Source organism: Xenopus tropicalis, chromosome 1 (assembly GCF_000004195.4).
Source record: "Xenopus tropicalis strain Nigerian chromosome 1, UCB_Xtro_10.0, whole genome shotgun sequence".
Lineage (NCBI taxonomy): Eukaryota > Metazoa > Chordata > Amphibia > Anura > Pipidae > Xenopus > Xenopus tropicalis.
Genome location: NC_030677.2, coordinates 140,362,077 through 140,382,034, shown reverse-complemented (window position 1 = coordinate 140,382,034; position 19,958 = coordinate 140,362,077). Strand labels below are relative to the sequence as shown.

Below are 19,958 nucleotides of genomic sequence, written 5' to 3'. Positions count from 1 at the left end.
TAGACTGTGTTTTTCAAGAATGTTATAGGGTACTCCTGAATACAAACATGCTTATATATTTTTCACAAGGTCGCTAAACAAGCGGATCTTTCTCCAAATATGGGCACCTAAGGTGGGCGATATTTATCTAATCTAAACATTTGGCTTTAGGGCGAAACAGTTGCATTACAATGAAAGGGACAGGAGCCGTCAAACTGAGGACCGCATCAATGAGCCAATGCAGTCTTCAATCTGATGGAAAAACCAAGCCTGTCTGATTGACATCTGACCGGGGAGGCTCATCAGAGGTCCCCATACACAGGCAGATAAGCTTCCGAATCGGCAGCTTCAGTCTGGCTGTGTATGGCCACTTTTAGCCCAGCAAATAGGATAGCCTGGAGTAAGATAATGAAATACTGCTAAAATTACTTCAAAAGTTGGGTTTACAGTCTTTCAGTCTTTGTGTACAAACCTTTACTGAAACTTTAGAATAGGTGTTAATACACTTGAATCTTATATGACTGAGATGAAATAGAATGTAAGCTCACCCTCATGAATAAAAACACGCAAAGCAACCAACTTTTTGGTCTTTAGTGTCCAAATATTTGAATATGTTCGCATTGCCAGCTTGCACAGTGAGCGGGTTGGTGACTCCCTGGCTAGGACACCAAGGACCTCAATATCAGAAAAGTTTATATGTGAGTACTTCCTGTTAATGAAACCACATTTATCTAAATAACAGGATTTACTGTCTTTTGTCATATATGAGGTAATAAATCAGCGATCCACAACCAGTGGCTCATGAGATACATGTTGTTCACCACCCCTCTTTGATGTTGCTCCCAGTGTTCTCAAAGTAAGTGGCCTTTTTTTTACAGGAGGCAAGTTTTGAAAGCACAGAGATGTAGTTTTATTCCAAGCAGAGCCTCCTGCAGGCTAGCAGTTCACAAAGAGCTGCCAAATAACCAATCACAGCCCTTATTTGGCCCCTCGTGCTTGTGAGGCTCACCAATACTTTTTATGTCTGTAAGAAAAGGTTGGGGATCCCCGCACTAGATGTACAGAAGATAGCTTTTGGATAACATCCACATATGCGGATGTCTAATTACACAGTTATGGGAGCGGTTATACAGAATGCACAGGATATGGGGTCTTTGAGTAATTTGGATCTCGATAGTATAAGCCTAATAAATCATTTCATTTAAACATTAAATAAGCCCAATAGGATTGTTTTGTCACTAATAAGGATTCATTATATCTGTTAGGATCAAATACAAAGTACTGATTTATTATTTCGGAAAAAGCAAATAGGTTATAACATTTTTAGCTATTTGATTAAAATGAAGTTTATAGAAGATGGCCTTCCCATCATTTGGAGCTGTCTGGATAACTGGTTTCCAGATAACCAACCCTATACCTGTACTGTTTCTGTTGATTGTCCCTTGATTAATCAATGAACCTTTTATTTGGACCTTCCATTTTTTGTGGACTCAATAGCCCTCTAAGGCGTGTGACCAGCTTTGCCAACAGCACACAGTGTTGCAGGTAAACATCCAGTGTTTCATTATATCCAAGATAATATTTAGCATTCCTGGATTCAGTTCAATCTGTAAAGTGAGTAGCTGTTTGCCAGAGGAAAACATTAAAGGATTTACACCATATATTTGCAGTTTATAATATGCTTGTTATTTTAGTTCTAAAATATATTTTGATTTTATTTTCAGGAAACCTGTTTTCCTTCCCAGAATTTCTGATGTTTGCATACAAATAAGTAGAGGGGTCTTCTAACTCCAAATGTGCTGATGTGCACTCCACATATAGGATAATAGAAAATTGTACATTTGATTTATTACCAATAAACGTGAAAATGATCTGTGATTGGTATCTAATAAGCATATACCCTAGCTGTGCATTGAAACCTAGGGGCACATTTACTAATCCATGAACGTCCGAAAAGCGTCCAAATGCGTTTTTTCGTAATGATCGGTATTTTGCGACTTTTTCGAGCGCTCAATACGAAAGTCGCAACAATTCGTGAAAGTCATAATGGCTATGAAAAAGTTGCAAAATGTTCATTTTCCAATCTGAATTTTTCCCATTTGGATTCGGATTCGTGGATTAGTAAATAAGCCCCCTAGTGTATAGGTGTCAGCCTATATGGCAGTGGTTCTCAAACTATGGGGCCCAGACTGAAGGTCAATTAGAATGAAACTTGAAGTAAATGCTTATTTTAACTATGGCTGAACGGTTAATAAACCAATGTTTTTACATATCTGTAACCTTATAATACATGAGCAATAAATATCCAGTAAATTATTAAAGGGTGCTTTGTGATGCAACCACAAACTCATTGAAACCTATGTATTAGAATAAAGTATTAATATAGTATAATAAAGTATTTGAAAAGTATAAAGTCATATGTGACTTATCTGTATATTTTACAATATGAGGTACTTTACTTACTTTGTAAATTATGGTTGAAGCTCTGGGGGCTTGACAAGGAAGTTCAACAGCCAATCCTAAAGGTGATTTTGAGATCAAACTTGGTTTCCTTCTTAGGATTCTTGCTGTTTTGCAAATAAGTCTCCTTACTTCATATATAGAACTTCTTTTAGGATGTAAATATTCTGGCACATGAATACAATTTTTGTTAGACTAAGATTAGAACTCTCAAATATGTATGCTTTAATGATGTTCAGGCTGGATCAGTACCCACATGTCAGACAGATTTGGGCCAATTCTTAACTATCTGGTCAGGCTAGGATCCTTCCCTCTGTGTTGTTACTTACTCCTCTTTATCCAACCCTCACTGATGAACCCGCCACTACATTTAGTTAATATACTCACTCTAGCCCTGCCTTGCCCGTCAGGTGATGATGGGCGTGTTGGGTCTGGCGTGGGTAATTAAGCAATTGCAGTCCACCTAACTGGATTGGGGGAGGGTGGGTTGACATTTCGTCAACCCTCACTTTACTAGTAGGCCGTAGCTCTCAACCATATATCCAGTGCAGATAAACTCATAGCAACATAGTATATAAAAGGGGTATAAAACCAACATTTGAGGTACCACATTCAAATTTTTGAAAAGAGGGAAGGGGAGAACATGCTAATAAACTTGGCGGGATATACTCCCTCCACTGCCCCTATGAGAAGAGACTTAAAGCACAACTTGATTTTGAGTGATTTTGGCCACAGCCAAAGTATAATTCTACCAAAGATTTGGCCCTGCACATTTTTGTCTAAAAAAAATTCCTATAGTTCTTCTTTGTCCAGTGGTCCTTCCGCAACCTTAGTGTCAATCTGCTCGATACATTTTCAATGCTGTAAAAAATGCCTGCACTTCAATCATAAAATGGCATGCCATATGGCCATAGAGCAGTTAAGCTTACCAACCCTGTCAAGGCAAATCTCTTTGGTAAGAGATTTGTCTAGATGTGTCCGGTAAGCTTAAAGGCACTAATATTCTTACGGGCAGATTTATCAAGTCACGAGTTCGAATCCCGAATGGGAAAATTTTGAATTTGAAACGAAAATTTCCGAAGATCGCAAATATCGCGAAAATGCTTACGAAAAAATCGTATTAGTCACGTTAATATCGTATTGGCGATCCAAAAGTCATAAGATTTTTGTACCGAATGATTGTAAACAGCGGCAAAACCGATCCAATTTTTTTTCACTAAAAATACGAAAAAGTCGCAAAAGCGCCGAAAAAGTTGCGCAAGGTACAAAAAAGTCCAGGGAAATCAGATTCGACCAATCAAACGAACGCTCGGAGCGTTCGTGGATAAGTAAATGTGCCCCTTAGTGTATCATTTTAATATGTCAATTTAAATGTACCTTTTGCAAACAGTCCGATTCTCTATACAACAGTCATTATATATGAATTATATATGAATTATATATTATTCATGATTCTATTCTACACATGTAAGTCAATGATTATTAAAAGTGAAAGTATAGTGTATGGTCATCCAATTTTTGGATTTATCTAAAAGGACAAAAAAAAATCTTATTCACTGGGGGTTACACAATGTTAGGAAACCCCCATTATCTGTTTGTCTCATAAAAGGTTAAAAAGTAGTTGCACTAGTTGAGTATTTAAGCCAAAAGGCCTTTAAAATCAGAGCTTATTAATTTGCTTTAGAATTTCTGGTTTTCATTAAAAAGGACAACAAACAAAAAAGTTGCTAAACAGTTCTCTGGATTGGCTACTGAAATCCTATAAGTAATAGGTATATAGTGTCAGTTACTATAAGCAAAAACACTTCATAATTAATGTATTCCTTAATTTTGTTTCTTACGTAAATGTAGCTTGGAATTAATAAGTGGTTTAATAAATGTAACTAAAAAATGTAAAATTCAAGCAGGCCAGCTAGGCCAAAGTAATTTAGGCCACCTAGGCCATGGTCATGCATTCCCTTTCATCTCACTTTCTTGGGGTGGTGAGGGCCCACTGTCAATTGGACCAGTGTTGACCACTGTCAATTAGAACTTTTTCTAGTGTAAAAAGTAGGACTATATTTCAGCTGATTATTTTATTTATTCACTATTGACGACATCACCTCAACACAGGTTCACTTTAAGGGCCTCTAATGCAAGCCAAAGAATATGGTGGTTTTATTTTGTGTAGTGGGCCTCCTGTCTGTTTATGTCTGTCTCACGCACATCTGCACTGAAAATATCAGATGCACCTGTTGGCATCATACCCAAGCATGCAACGTCCATATTTATCATGCTGTGTAAAGAGTGGAGTGAAGCATTACTGGTGATATTGCCCAGGGCAATCAATCAGCAATTAGATTTCAACAGTTAAAAAAGCAAAGCATCTAATTGGCTGCTATGAGCAACATCACCGGTAATGTTTTACTCCACTTTTTACACAGCATGATAAATATACCCAAAATGTGTGACAATAAATGTGCTTTGTATATAACAGGTGAACCAGCATGCTGCCTTTTTAAGTTTCCCTTCTCTATCCCTTTGTTAGCAGTCTGTTTCCATACTCTTTTTGTATGCAGTCAGGGTCAGATTTTGATTGACAGTTAGGTCTAATACATCCTTTAGGGGTGCCTAGAAGATGTATTGGAGCTCCTTCTTTTAAAATACAGTAGAACCCCCATTTTAACTTTTTTTTAGGGAACCAGAATAAAATGGTGCAAAATCCAGAAAAATCCCAAATTAGGGAAGTTATATGTGTTATATTAGTTGTTAATTTGTTAGATTTTGTTTGTGCAGAATCTAACGTAGCTGCTAGGAAAGGGAGCCCCCAACTAAAAGCTGTATTATACCTACCTGTAAAAATCTGACTCTTCATGAAGAGAAACAGATGATGAGATGCTGAGAGGGGATAGTATAAAGCTTATATATAACTTATATATTTTAGAAGCAGACAATCAGTTTTTAATTGATTATATTGTTTGATTCTTGTTTCCATGAGATGAAACTTAAATTAAAGTTTCATTTTTGTGATAGTTCCCAACAACAACAAAAAAAAACAGTATGCTATTTCTCATTTTAAATGTGCATTGTAGGTGAGTGGACTTTGTCTACTTTTTCTGTGCAGCAATAGTTATTGCCAACTTGCTACTGAGAGACACTTTCTATTCAATAGCATGGAACTTTTTTTTTCTTTTGTAACCAGAAACACGGCACGAAAAAAAATAACCACTACAAAACTTGTTTTACTTTTCAAATGCTAGCTTATCAAAGAAAAACTGTGAAAGAATATTCACACAAGTCTTTTGTCTCAGAAAAATAGTTTCACACTGTCGAGAATCATATTGTTTCATTCATGTTCAATGAGGCTAAAAAAACTTGAGTGTTTTAATAAATTGGGGAAATAAAATCGGGACGGTTCTCATTGAATTCAATTGAACCTTTCCAGCTTTTATTTGCCAAGGTTTTTTTCTGGGACTTTTTGTGGATTTTTCCTTTAATACATACAGACAATTCATGTTTAAGAATATTCCTGAATATATTCATGAAAAAAAAGCAAACTCGAATTTTGATAAATCAGGCCCCTTAGAGAGGGTATTTAAGGTCAATATTACTGTGTATAAAGTAATCTGATTTTTATTCTCTTTCAGGCATTGATGCTGGAAAATCTACAGAAACACTCTACTCCCCATGCTGGTTTCCAGCCAAATTCACAGGTTTGTATATACCCTTATTTTGGAAGGATATCTTAGCTAAGCTTAAATGCTTTGGCAATGCCTCTATTGTTCCTGGTAGAAATGCTTGAGAAGTCCAAGTAAACAGATAAGTTCCATGAATGGCACTATTGATGTCCCTGGTACCCTGAAAACTGGTTATCATGTAGACTTTCCTGTAGGCTCCCAGCAGAGTCCATACACCATCATTTAATAGCATTAACATATGTCTGCCAACCTGCCTTATAAATCTTTTCAAGACCCAATTGTAATGCCTTACATTATCCTTGACTGATTATGTTCTTGCCAGCAGTTGTGTGTTTGTTATTGCCCTGCTCTGCAACTTGGCATTAAAAGTTCTGCACCTTTTCACTGTTCATTCCATGTGCACTTATCGCAATTCTAGTTTACTGGCAGAAATAAAATCTGCAAACTGGCATTGCCAATCCTACATATGAACATTTTATTTAAGACATAGCACATCCCATTTTATAGAAAGGTATGGGATTTATTTTCAGAAACACATTTATCCGGATACCATTTTCTTATTTTAGAGATTTGGCATATATTTTCATATTGAAGCAAACAATCTTATCTTTGATCAAGATGCTTCTTTTTAATTATAATAAGACAGCACCTTGCACTCGATATTAAGCTAGTATGTATACATTTTGTAGTCTTAAAAAATGTGGTTTCTTATTCTTTCTTAAACAGACTTAACTGGGAAACCACAGGTCCTAAGACTCCCAGATAACTGGTCCTATACCTGTGCTATTCATTGAATCAGTGTGTATATTTGGGTTAAATTTCCTTATATATTTTCCTTATATATATTTATATATTTCCTTCCGCTCTTGTATATTCCTATTTATGCTTCCATGTTCCCCACGGGCATGAAGTTATCAGGTGTCTTGCTCCTTTGGGATATAGTATGTGCTAAGAGACCAGAATCTAAAACCATGCCAACCAAGAGGTTAGCAACTGATGTTTGTGTATTGCAGGGCTAATGATTTAAATAAATAAAATAATTTAAGTACATGCTTTTTAAGTGAGATAGTTAACAAACAGAGAGGCAAGCTTAAGTCTGTCTCATACCTTCATAAGTGCATTATTATGTGGGGAAATTTTAGGCATTTTAATTGTGGCGGTTTAAGTATCCCAGAAACACAGTGATCCAAGTGCACAATCTCCATGGCTGCTCTAACAGTCACTAGGCTCATTTACAAACATAGGGCTTTTAGTACCACATATTGGAGCCTCTCCTATTGTAGACCACCCAGCTGTCCTAGAGTAGAGCTGTGAGTATTTTACAAGTTTTACTGGATTATGTTTGAGCTATTGTAAGAAACATATGGCAAACTTCATATTATAAGAGCTATGTATTTTTTTTTTCTGCTCCTACATGCAGCAGTGATCTAAAACCCAATGCTCACTAAGGCTTGCTACTTGTTCATATGAATGTCCCACTTTTTTTTTCCCCCTTTCTGTAGGCCAACATTCATAAATTTTCATGTGATGGTGGGTAGTTAGTGGTGTTACAGCTCTACATGTTTAATTTCCTTGAAGGTCGAAAGAAAGCACACAAACGTGCTATGGGAAACAATCTCCTAGCTTCTTTGTGATAATTCTTTTATTTGCTTAGAACCTGGCCTGATTTAATGCCATGGAGTGAGGGCTTCTTAAAGAGAGACTGAAACCAGAAATTCAATTTTTAAACATCTATCATAACATTGTATGCTATTAATTATTTTGCATTAAAAGTATTTGCCTAATGCTTTTACATTACCTACAGTATCTGATCTGCTTGGCTCCTCTTTGAGGGGGCTGCCATATTTGTACAGCAGTAGTCCGTTAGCATTGGCTATAGCTGACTGGCTGAGATGGGAAAGTCAGGTTGGCAAAACTGTTGAGTTTAGGGCATGGCATATAAAGAGATTAGTCTCTTGTGGTTAATTCTCTGCTACTGCAGGCAACTAATCTACCCAAAATAATTTCCCACTGCCAATAAAGTAAATCGCCAGTGGGAAGGCATATGTGGTGCTTTATTTTCCAAAGTTTCCTGCATAGGGCGATTAATCTCATGTGTCCAACAACCCTTAGGGCTGTTGTTGTAACCAATTGTTACTTGAAGTTCCAATCAGTGAAAATCGATTAACATGACAAATTTTTATGTACTTTCATATTTTGAAGTGTCCGTATTATTTTAACCTGGCCATACAGGTACCCATAATATGATTTGGTATGATTCTGTAGGATGTACTGGTGTAGTGGCCCACTAAGCCCAACTGATAACCAAGTACTATGGTTAGTTCCAGGATCAGGCAGGTTAGAGAATTTCACCTGCTGATGCGTAATTTCGTACACTTTATTATGCACTGGCAAATGCGAAAGTGAGGAAGAGATGTTCAGAATGCATGGATGCCTTTCTGTTGTTCAGATGTCTGTGCAGAACCATGTTTGCCATTCAGACACTCTCGATTCAGAGAGGTTACTTGGTCAGTTTGTGTATCTATGCCTTCACATCCAGAGGTACAGAAATCTCTAGATGCAAGAACTGGTGGGTGGGATCCTACTTATGGACATTTGCTGAATCCCAGGATTCCTTCATCACACCTGCTTTATATGCATGACAATTACCATTTCTTTGCACATATGTAATAAAAGGCACAACATTTGTCAAGGTGCAGTAATTCATAGTAACCGATAAGATGTTTGTTTTTAAACGTGTGGCTAGTAAATGCTTTCTGCTGATTGGTTGCCCAGGGTTACTAGACCTATAACAAACGGGACACATTTTATTAAATACCCCATTAGGTTTTATATAAGGTTGGGTATACACCCACTGGGAGAAATGTGAGCCATTAACTATGAAGAGGAACCACATACCCATTAGTAAAGCTCCTTAGGAGGAGTCAGTCATATCCCATGAAGAGTGGAAGCATACTAAGCATGGGATATTATATATGATAAGATGCAAGCCCCTATCCTCTGGCTACTAAATTGGACTATAAACTAATTGACACCCAATGCCCTATTTTCTATATTCCTGTTATAATTGAACATTTTTTTTCCATTTACAGATGGGAGAGGAGATGGGACAAAACAGTTTTATTAAACAGTATCTAGAGAAGCAACAAGAGTTACTTCGCCAGAGACTACAGAAAGAAGCCAGAGAGGCTGCAGAAACTGGAGGTATGATGTATTTCTGTATTAAAGGCCCACCTTACATTTTTTTCTGTAGGATTGTGCTTGCTACAGTGCAGTACCATTTTCAAGTATTATCTTTACACTGTATTAGAAGACCTAAGGGGTTGTCTATGTTATTGAGAGTGCCATAATTGGCCTTGTTTGGCTGGCTACTCCCCAACCATTTATGCTGCAAAGCCACATCTTTTTGGCTTTTTCTGGCTTGTAATGGGATTTTAAACACTATAGGAGGCATTATGGTGTTTGAGACAGTCCTGCCTCCCGTTGACTTCAGTGGGCTTACTGAAACTGTTTAACATGTGGAAGGAAAACATTTTGTATTTAAAAGAGATTTCTATAAGTTGGTCATTGGATACTGCTACTACTGTATTATTAAAGGGTGACTTCTTGAGAAGCTTGCCACTAAGAAGCTCAAAACTTGAAACATATTGCCAAAGCTAGTAAACAATTATAGGTTAATCGAACATAGGCTTTGATGGGTTCTTAGTATACTTGTTATTGTGCCAAACAACAAGCGCTAGAAGCTATCCAGAGGCAATCTTCAGAAACGCACATTATCATTACTAGGAATCAGGATGGCTAAAAGAAAGCCTGATAAAATCATACACTTGCTTACTAATAGGGGGTAGCAACCTAGACCAGCCTGTTGCTGTACATGTAATATATATATATATATATATATATATATATCATAGGCAACATCAATATAGCAGTGTAATTATATATATATTTTTTAACAGAGACAAGCATACATTATTCATCTAGGCAGGTATTGCCCTTATGTAAATAAACCAGGCAGAATAAAACAGGCTGCAGGACACCCATCTGGGTCTTTAGGTGTTGCAACCTGAAGTAATACATTGTTATGCCTTCCTGCCTGCCACATAGCTTTCTCCCTTTTAAATTCACCTTCTGCCTCTTTATTGTTTAGTGTTGGGATCTACCGTATAATTTAGTGTAATTTAGAAATTGCCAGTTTTTGCACAATTTTCTAAAACAAGTTAACCTCGCACTATAGTCTACTTTCAGGGTGCACTAGTATGTGTGGAATTATATAGATTGAGGATAAAGAAGACACATCTAAACTTTAGGCACACCTGCTTGGACTTTTAAAACACACTTTTATTTTTACCAAAATTAAAATCCTCTACAATTTAAAAATTAAAGAAAGGAAAAGAAAAAAATAGTGTTAAAACCAAAATTAACGTTATACCTATTTGCGGAGTACTGCAGGCTAAACTATAGCTAGCAGATCCTGGATTTTGCTACACTATTGCGAGTTACCATGGGTATGAGTATCAACTTCTATGTAACCACCCAAAGAACAAAATGTAACAAACCAGGGAGTCGAGGACACATATTATAGGAAATGTAACTGTCCTACGGACCAGAGGCAAATATGGAGAATATTTCTCTTAGCCCTTCATTTATAAGTAAAATCTTAGAGGGAGTTTCAATAAGTGTAATCGCTGGCTATACTCTATATCAGGTGGGTTCCCACAGTATCCGTTAAATGTTGTCCTATTCTGAATGTATATATATACCACTTTTATCCCTGGCATTTATGGGGGAAAGCTCCCTTTGAGTGTCAGCAGTGCTGGAATTTTCAATTATCCAGGCGGAGTGGATTGGGCGTATTACCACTTGTGTTTATTAATTGTGTTGCGCTCATAATACAATCCATGTACAATCAGGTTACAATCAGGTTATTGTTTAACACGTAGTTGAACCGGAGCCAATTGGATATCTTCCAAGGCTGTGATTGTTTAGTTAATAAAGCATTTCTAAGGGCTCTGGCACACGGGGAAATTAGTCCCCCGCGACAAATCTCCCTTGTCACGGGCGACTAATCTCCCCGAACTACACACACACTGCAAGGCAACTTCGGCGATTTGCCAAATCGCCTGCGCAGCGTGTGCAAATCCCACACCGGTGACTTACATTTTCGCCAGTGGGATGGTAGTTCGGGGAGATTAGTCGCCCATGACAAAGTAGATTTGTCGCGGGCGACTAATCTCCCCGTGTGCCAGAGCCCTAATAAACCTACATATTACTTATCGTAACCTGATTGTACTTGGATTGTATTATGAGCGCAACACAATTAATAAACACAAGTGGTAATATGCCCAATCAACTCCGTCTGGATAATTGAAAATTCCAGCACTGCTCACACTCGAAGAGAGCTTTCCCCCTAAATGCCAGGGATAAAAGTGGTATATATACATTCAGAATAGGACAACATTTAACAGATACTGTGGGAACCCACCTGATATAGAGTATAGCCAGCGATTACACTTATTGAAACTCCCTCTAAGATTTTACTTATAAATGAAGGGCTAAGAGAAATATTCTCCACATTTGCCTCTGGTCCGTAGGACAGTTACATTTCCTATAATGTGTCCTCAACTCCCTGGTTTGTTACATTTTGTTCTTTGGGTGGTTACATAGAAGGTGATACTCATACCCAAGGTAACTCACAATAGTGTAACAAAATCCAGGATCTGCTAGCTATAGTTTAGCCTGCAGTACTCCGCGAATAGGTATAAGGTTAATTTTGGTTTTAACACTATTTCTTTTCCTTTCTTTAATTTTTAAATTGTAGAGGATTTTAATTTTGGTAAAAATAAAAGTGTGTTTTAAAAGTCCAAGCAGGTGTGCCTAAAGTTTAGATGTTTCTTCTTTATCCTCCGTTTTTGCACAATGGCACTTACTTGGTATCTCTTGACAACCTGGAGAATTGTGCCTTCTTATTCAGAACTATACTTAATTGTGTTCTGCTGTTTTCACGCAAACTGAACAAGAATTAACGAGTTAGGGGGTAGAAATGTAATTTGCCTATTTTAAAAGAAAAAAAATGCCAGTGTATATTTTGCTTTTAAAGGACAAGAAATTGTAAATCACTGAGGAGTGCCACGTTGTTAGGCACCACACCAGTACTCATAGTTGCTCACCTATCCCAGGGCAGAAAAAAATGTACAAGTCTTGGCTAATTTATGCTGAGCACTTCTCAGACATAATTTTTCAGCTTCCCTGAATTAAAGCATATACAGAACAGAACATTTCCTCACATATGCCCTCTTAGCATTGGTGCTGGGGATACTGGGAAGGTACAAAAATTATGGCACAGAAGTGAAGTGCCAACCCCATTTGGGGGAAGGGATGTAGTTAACAGAATCAGTGGGGAGAGGGTGGCTAAAAACGTTTTCCCCCATTTTTTGGGGTTTTTTTTGCACAGCGCAGAATTTGTGTATATTCCTGTTGTAAAGCACTAACAGATCATGGTTTCATTTTTACCTTTAAAAGAGACATATCCTATAATAATTATGAATGTACCAGTGAATTATATTCCTCTAGATATAGAAGGATTGTGCTTGAAAAAGTAGTGTTTCGGACTGATTTATTGAGAAATTCCACCAAAACGCCAGTAGCCCCGCCCATCTGTTTCACTTCCATATTATGCAAATATAAATGGAACAGTCGTTAGAGCTTCTCTCATCTTTTCCCATTTAAATGTATGGGGGCTGGCTGTAAGATATTACCAGCTTAAATACTGGTGGAAAATACAGCTCTGTCAAAACAAGATTTTCTTTTCATAAATATTAATAGTCACTGCAGGTGAAGAAAGTTATCAGAATCATCGTTTCTTTGTAGAGCCTTTAGTAGAATCTGAGGATGAGAACATACCCACTGACATGGTTCCAGAGCCACCTGATCTAATCCGGTCTGTCATGAAGATTCCAGAAGAAGGGCTGCAAAAGCGCACACCAAGTATGTATTGTCATCATTATTATTATTATCATTGGCAAGTAATTATAAAGCTCCCAAAATATTTTGTGGCAATCTCTTTAAAGGGTGGTCAGGCTGATATTCTGATAGCAGCAAGCTAAGGACCCTGGCAGACAAGATTTCTCACCTGCATTAAATCTGTGCTACCAACAGCGACAAGTCAAATTTGAAAATGCAGTTTCCTTTACTTACATTTGAATTGCCACATGTAAATCATTTTACATGCGGCTATCCGGCATTATCACTGAAAAACACCTTTTTCCAGTGTGAATTGTTTTACATGTGGTTATTCAAATGTAAGTAAAGGTGAAGGCATTTTTAGATGTGTCGCCTGTGGGTTATCTCCCAGTGTGCTATTCCCTAAGTTTGGTTTTTGAAGAAGCCAGTGCTGGTCATAAAGGTGTGAGCAAGTTTTGTTAATACTTTTACACTCAGACTTGCAGGTTTTATCCTAGGAGAAGGATGCCTAAAAAACTGGAATTCATATTTAAAATGTATTTTTTGATTTAAAATTTTTTGCTCAGCAGCTCTCCTTGGAATTTCGACAGCTGTCTGATTACTATGATCCCATTTACCCTAGCAACCATTCTGTAAGATGAATATAAGGGGCCTGAATAGAAAGATGTGATAAAATGTAATTGTGGTTTGCAATTGTAGTTTCCATAGAGCAATCATGTTTTGGCTGCCAGGGTCAGTGATCCTTATTTGAAAGCTAAAAAGAGGCAGAAGATGAAGGCAAATAATTCAAAAACTATAAAAAGCTAGTTTGTGCACAGCTCTTTGTCAAAAAACCTTCAAGATAATTTGTATTTTTTTGTCTTACTAAGGAGCATTTATAAAGACCATTTGTTGTATGCTTGAGGGAAGATAGGCTGCTACCTCATTTCCATAACATCCATCACTCTTTATAGTATCTGAAATTCAATATCTCTTATAATTCAATATACCTTCTATTTTGATGTTAAATTTGTTAACCTGCTAAACTTGCAGTTTTTAATTGTTATTTTGCATTTTTAACCACTAGTGGTTTAACCAGGTTAAATGTAGCTGTTGCATTGTAATCCTGTTTGTTTTAAGTACCATAGTTCAGTTCATTAATATTTGGGGATACAATTTATGTTAATTGTGTTTATCGTGTAACATGGGAAAATAATTTAAGAATATAATCTTTAAAGGAGAAGGAAAGGCTAAGTCACTTGGGGGTGCCAAAATGTTAGGCACCCCCAAGTGACTTAGATCGCTCACCTCATACCCCGGGCTGGTGCCCCTGTTAGGAGAAAAAAGCACCAGCCCAGGGTACCTGTAGGAAGCGCTTCCTCCTTCCTCTCTCTTCTCCGGGCGAAATCCGTCGGCCGGCGCATGCGCAGTAGAGTAAAAAGCCGACTTTGTTTTTTAAGTTCGGCTTTTCACTCTACTGCGTATGCGCGCGCGGCGCTACAGGAAGGAGGAAGCTCTCGCTGCTACCCTGGGCTGGTGCTGTTCTCTCCGTACAGGGGCACCAGCCCAGGGTACAAGGTAAGCGATCTAAGTCACTTGGGGGTGCTTAACATTTTGGCACCCCCAAGTGACTTAGCCTTTCCTTCTCCTTTAAGGTGAAAAATATCCAAAATTAAAAAGTCATTATTGTTTGTTTTCTTTTTTTTTTTTTTTTTAACTTACATTACATGTACAGAAAAATGCCAACCAGTTTTGGAAGAGCCTGAGGATTCAGAGGAAGAGCTTCCTCGAAAGAGAGAGAGGAGATCACCCCGGGTAAAGCAGGTCAGTGATCTTTTTTTTTTTTGTAAGAATACTTTAAGATCACTATGCGATTGTGCAGATTTTAGTTTAATGTGTGTTGTTTGTTTTTTTCTTTTCAGGCCAAAACATTAAAGCCTTTGGTGCTGGCGCAGCCATTACAGGAGCAGGAGCCGCGCCGAGTATCTACACGTGTGCGGCGGTCCAAAGGGGATGCAAACACTTTAAAAGAAGAAGCAGAAGATGTGGGGGAAGAGGAAGAAGAGATAGACGAAGATCAGGAGGTGAAACTAGATGAAGAAACTCCCAAAAGAAGAAGATCTTCTACAAGGACAGTCACCCCTCAGCAACCCCAGAAGTCACCAGGACCAAATCGGTCACCTTCTCCATCTGGTTTGACAGAAAGAAGGTGCAGAACACTATCGGCTGAGGCAGAACAAGTGCCTGAGGAGAGGGTTCCACCATTGCTGCCTTTGGAAGGCATACGGCAACAGATGTCCGAGAAGCATACATCTCCAGAATCTGAAAAATCAGTATCCCCAAAGTTTCAAATAGACAGGAGTTACAAATCTCCTCAGAAGTGGGGGCGTCAAACAAGGGAGAAGATAGAACGAGGTTTAGAGCCAGATGCACAAAAGTATCAGGAATCTTCTTTTGTTATCCGACAAACATCAAGTTGGAGCCAGGAAAGTGAAAAGATTAAAATTAAACATCAAGAACTCAAGCTGAATGAGGAGAAGGAGGGGGAACTAAAACCGTTATTTATAACAAAAAGTCCAACATCAAAGGATATAAAACCAAGCCCTGCACTGGTTCTTATTAAGCCACCTTCTCAAGGAAGGTCAGACAGAAAGACAACTCTGGGAGACCATAGCATTCAAATAGTGGAAAAGTCATCGGGAAGAGGTGTCCAAGCCATGTCTATATTAGAAAAACAAGAGCCAGCCACAAATACAAGTGTCAAAGAAGACAGCAAATCCTTGCAAATACCTATATGCCCTGATATTGAAAGATCAGAAACAGAGTCTTTGCCTGAAATAGATCAGAATGTTCCAAGACAGTCTGTAACAGACTATGAACCTGAACCTGAAAAGCCACTAACAGTTTCCTCCATAGGTGCACCTGCCATAACCAAAATGAGAAAACTGAAAATTAAGACACTTAAAAGTACATATGATCATTCACAACATGATATAGCAAAAATAGGACATGCACATATCCATACCAATTTGGAAAAGGAGACACCAGATTTAAGTGAAATTATTGTATGCAGAGATGTACCATTTGTGCCTCAAATAAAGGAATGTGAGCAACAATCAGAGCATAAAACTGCAACTCCTCATCCAAAAGAAGAGTTGGATAACACATCTGTAATGAGTCAGCAGGAAGATAATAGGGAGACTACAGAGCATAAAGAGGCAGAGGAAAGTATGGAGACTGAGGAACATGTGGATACTAAAGAACACGGGGAAAAGGGAGAAGATACCAGTTATATTATTTCTGATCAAGAAAAACTGGTGGAAAAACCACGAATTAGTTCCCCTTGTTTATCTGTTTTAGAGATAGCAGAGGAACCTAGCCTCCCTGAGCATGCTATGAGAGAAGAACTCATTGTTCCCTGTGAAATGAATGCAGCAAATCCTCCTACAGCTCTAAGTCATTCTGTCAAAGACATATCCTTGAAAATTCAGGAAACTTCAGTATTAAAGCCTGAAGAAGAAGTGCCACAAAGTATTCAAGAAGATATTCATGTAGAGCTAATAAATACCAAAGAACAGGAAAGAGCATCTTTAGAGACAGTGAAGGAAATTGATTCTGAAGACACATCTGAAACTGTTTTATGTGTCACATCAACTACATTACTGTCACATGACACATCTGTATGTACAGAAGTTAAGCCATCTCCAGTATATTTGCAAGAAAAAGATTCTCCAATTTTGGTGTCGCCAACAGAGGATGTTGCAGTAGAGGAAGCTTTGGAACCACCGCAAGACATTCCTGGCTTTATAGAGGAAGTAACACCTTTAAAAAGCCCAGAGACAAATATACAAATGGCAGCAGAGAAAGACACCAGTCCAATAAATGATGAAGATTCAAAAGAAAATATTCCAGAAGTAACCGTTCTACAAATTACAACTGAATCTGTAACTGATTCTGTAGATCAGGAAATGTTTGATATGCCTATAGTTCAAGATACTCCTGAACTAGAAGCACCAGAAGAAAAAAATACATTTATCCAAGATAAAACTAATATCATAGCAGTGATCCAAAATGTGCCTAATGAATTAAAGCCTGCTGATGGTCTAGAACCTACAGTCGATGTCAGCTTTGAAAATATCAGAGATGATGAACCTACAGCAGTTTTTGCACCTGATGAAAGTTCTGTGGAGGTTCAAGAAACTACCAGTTCAGCATCACAAAAACATATAGTACCTCTAGTAATGGAAGAACCTCCCATACCAGTACAGGATGATCACGGTTTAGACCTAGTGGCCAAAGAGAGCGAATGTCCCTCGAAAAATGAATATTCTGAAATGATGGCTTCAGAAATGTTAACTGACAATCAGACACCTGCTGAAACTGTGCAATCAAAAGAGAGTGCCTCACTGATTACCCAGGAAAGCAATGAATTAAAAAATAGCAACACTATCAGTGAAGGCAATAATGATTCTCAACAAGAACTATTCTTAGAAGAGAAGATGGAAGATACTTTGGAAGATAGCAAGTCTGCTTTTTCTATTATGCAAGAACTAAACGTAAATTCAGACAGCTTGCCACAATCCACAAATCCTGAGGAAATTGTAGATAAACCTACAATAAGCACAACTATTGATGAGGAAAGCACAGAGTTTACTGATTGCACAACAGTTGTACAGCTAGATCAGCCATCTAGTGTAGAAGCTGTAGAAACATTGAAAAACAATATTGCATCTGAATCAGAATGCCTAGCTCCCATGGAAACTACACCATCTACTGCCCTTGAGGAATTAGAACCTAGCCCTGAAAACAATGAAATTGAGACTGCTAGATTCCCTGATTCCGAAATGCCCTGCACAGAAGAAGCAGTAGAAAAACAAGATGCCGCCGCATGTGCAACAGAAGAACCTTCATTACATACAGACAAAGGTGATTTAAGTGATGAAAAAGAGGATATTTCTATTGAGAAGGAAATAAAGCATGATCCACAGGAGGATGAACTGGTGGTTCCACTCAAGAGTTCACCACGAAGAAGAACTTCCTCCTCATCATCGTCATCGTCCTCCTCCTCCTCTCGCTCATCAAGCTCTTCTTCAGAGAGATCATCCCATTCAAGACATAGTTCCCATTCTAAGTCATCTTCTCCAGACAGGTACAGCCGGAGGTCTAGATCTTCATCTGTCTCTTCATCTAAGTCAAGATCTTCTTCATGTCACAGTGACAAGGTGAGGGATCATTGTACACAAGTCTTTGGTTTTGATGTCTGTCGATCTGCACTTCCCAGGCATCCTTTGCACAGACTTAATCTACCATAATGCACAAGCACAAGGCTAAGTCTGTTAAGGGATGACTGGGAAAGGTAAGAAAGCCCTGGTGTGCACCGAACTATTGCTGTTGAATTTACTTGGGGGGGGATTCCTAATATATTGGTATACTCCTTGTATAGGCTTCGGCTTGTGCATAAGCAGTATAGTAACACTTTCCAAAGTAATTATACTGCAAATGTGGAATAAATGGGGGTGATGCTATGTTGTTATGCAATTCTAATTGATCACCTACTTTCACAGGCCAGCACTCCTCTTCATAAAATGCTCTGGGTGATTATCTGACTTTTCGGGTACTCTAGTGATTTGCATGTGAAACTGTATACTAGAATCTGTACTGTGTGGCAAGAGACTTAGAGCCATAACAGCTAGATTCCAGTTTTAGCAAGTCTGGCCAGGAGGAGATGTGGAGCGCATGACACCATATTGCCTTATTGATAATACAATGTACAACCAGAAACAGGAGTTTAGAACAGTATTTTTGATTAAGCATTAAATATAATAAACTTTCTGCAAGGTAAAGCTGTTACTGGAGCAGGGTAGAGTATTCTCATTTGTTTCACTACTGCTGTGTCCTCTTTTCATGTCTAAATAATAAATCTCATGGCAATTGTGTATATACAGTAAACTGTTCATGTGCTTGTTATTGCTGTTTTGACGAGTAAAACTTATTTTCTTTGTTTAAGGAGGCAACAAAAATGGCAAGCCCTGAAGTAATGAATTCTCCTGATCATCAGCCTCCTAGAAGCCCGTCACTTCCTAATCAAGAGTCATCAGAGCTCCCACAGAGCACCTCTCCACCTCCTTCACCTAAAACAATGCAGCTGCAGGAAGACCTAATACCCCCATTGAATAATACTGTTCAGCCAGGTCGTGGGGTACGTCGGCAGTTGCATTCAGATTCAGAAGACCCAGACATGCAGGTGAGTGAAGTATTTGGTATTATTAGTATACGCTAGTGAGTATTAGCTACTGTGCTGTAATAACAGGTATGAATTACTATTATTTATTTTTTTACTATTGTTATAATGGTAGTTCTAAAAGGGCAATTAAAGGAATATATATATATATATATATATATATATATAATATATATATATATATATATATATATATATATACATAGGCTAGGCTTGTTTTAGTATTTTGCCATAGGGCTTCTTTGTTGTTGCTACAGCCAGCAGCCCCATTTTCTCCTTGCATACCCCAATCAATTCTCATTTAATTTTTGGGTCCCTCCAGCACGTTTTTTTTTTCCTCTCTTTTTCCCCTCTTTTATTTTAGTACCCCAAAAACATGGCATCAAAGCTTAAAAAAGCCACCCATAGTCTCAGAACTGATATGTAACATACTACAATAAAACTAGCCCAGCATCCATGTACTATAACATTAAAAAAAAAAAAAAAACCTAGTGAAAATGTAGCCTTTACTTGCCCTATACACTGTAATACTGTACTAAATAACTTTGTAAGTATTTATATATTCTAAATAATGATCTTTTAAATGTCTCCTTTTTCACTCTATTCACTCTATTCCTACCACTTCTATATCCTTTCTAAATACTTTCCTCACTTCAACC

The 19,958-nt window shown here is 37.9% G+C and overlaps 1 protein-coding gene across 1 annotated transcript in view; it reads left to right on the top strand.

Annotated features, from left to right (window-relative positions):
- Positions 1-19,958, top strand: part of acin1 (apoptotic chromatin condensation inducer 1) — a 47,977-nt gene that overhangs the window by 3,825 nt on the left and 24,194 nt on the right. The window contains exons 2-7 of the mRNA XM_012953275.2: positions 6,066-6,131; positions 9,209-9,320; positions 12,987-13,103; positions 14,794-14,882; positions 14,981-18,280; positions 19,066-19,302. Coding sequence (XP_012808729.2) covers positions 6,066-6,131; positions 9,209-9,320; positions 12,987-13,103; positions 14,794-14,882; positions 14,981-18,280; positions 19,066-19,302 — 3,921 coding nt within the window. The remainder of the gene's footprint in view (positions 1-6,065; positions 6,132-9,208; positions 9,321-12,986; positions 13,104-14,793; positions 14,883-14,980; positions 18,281-19,065; positions 19,303-19,958) is intronic.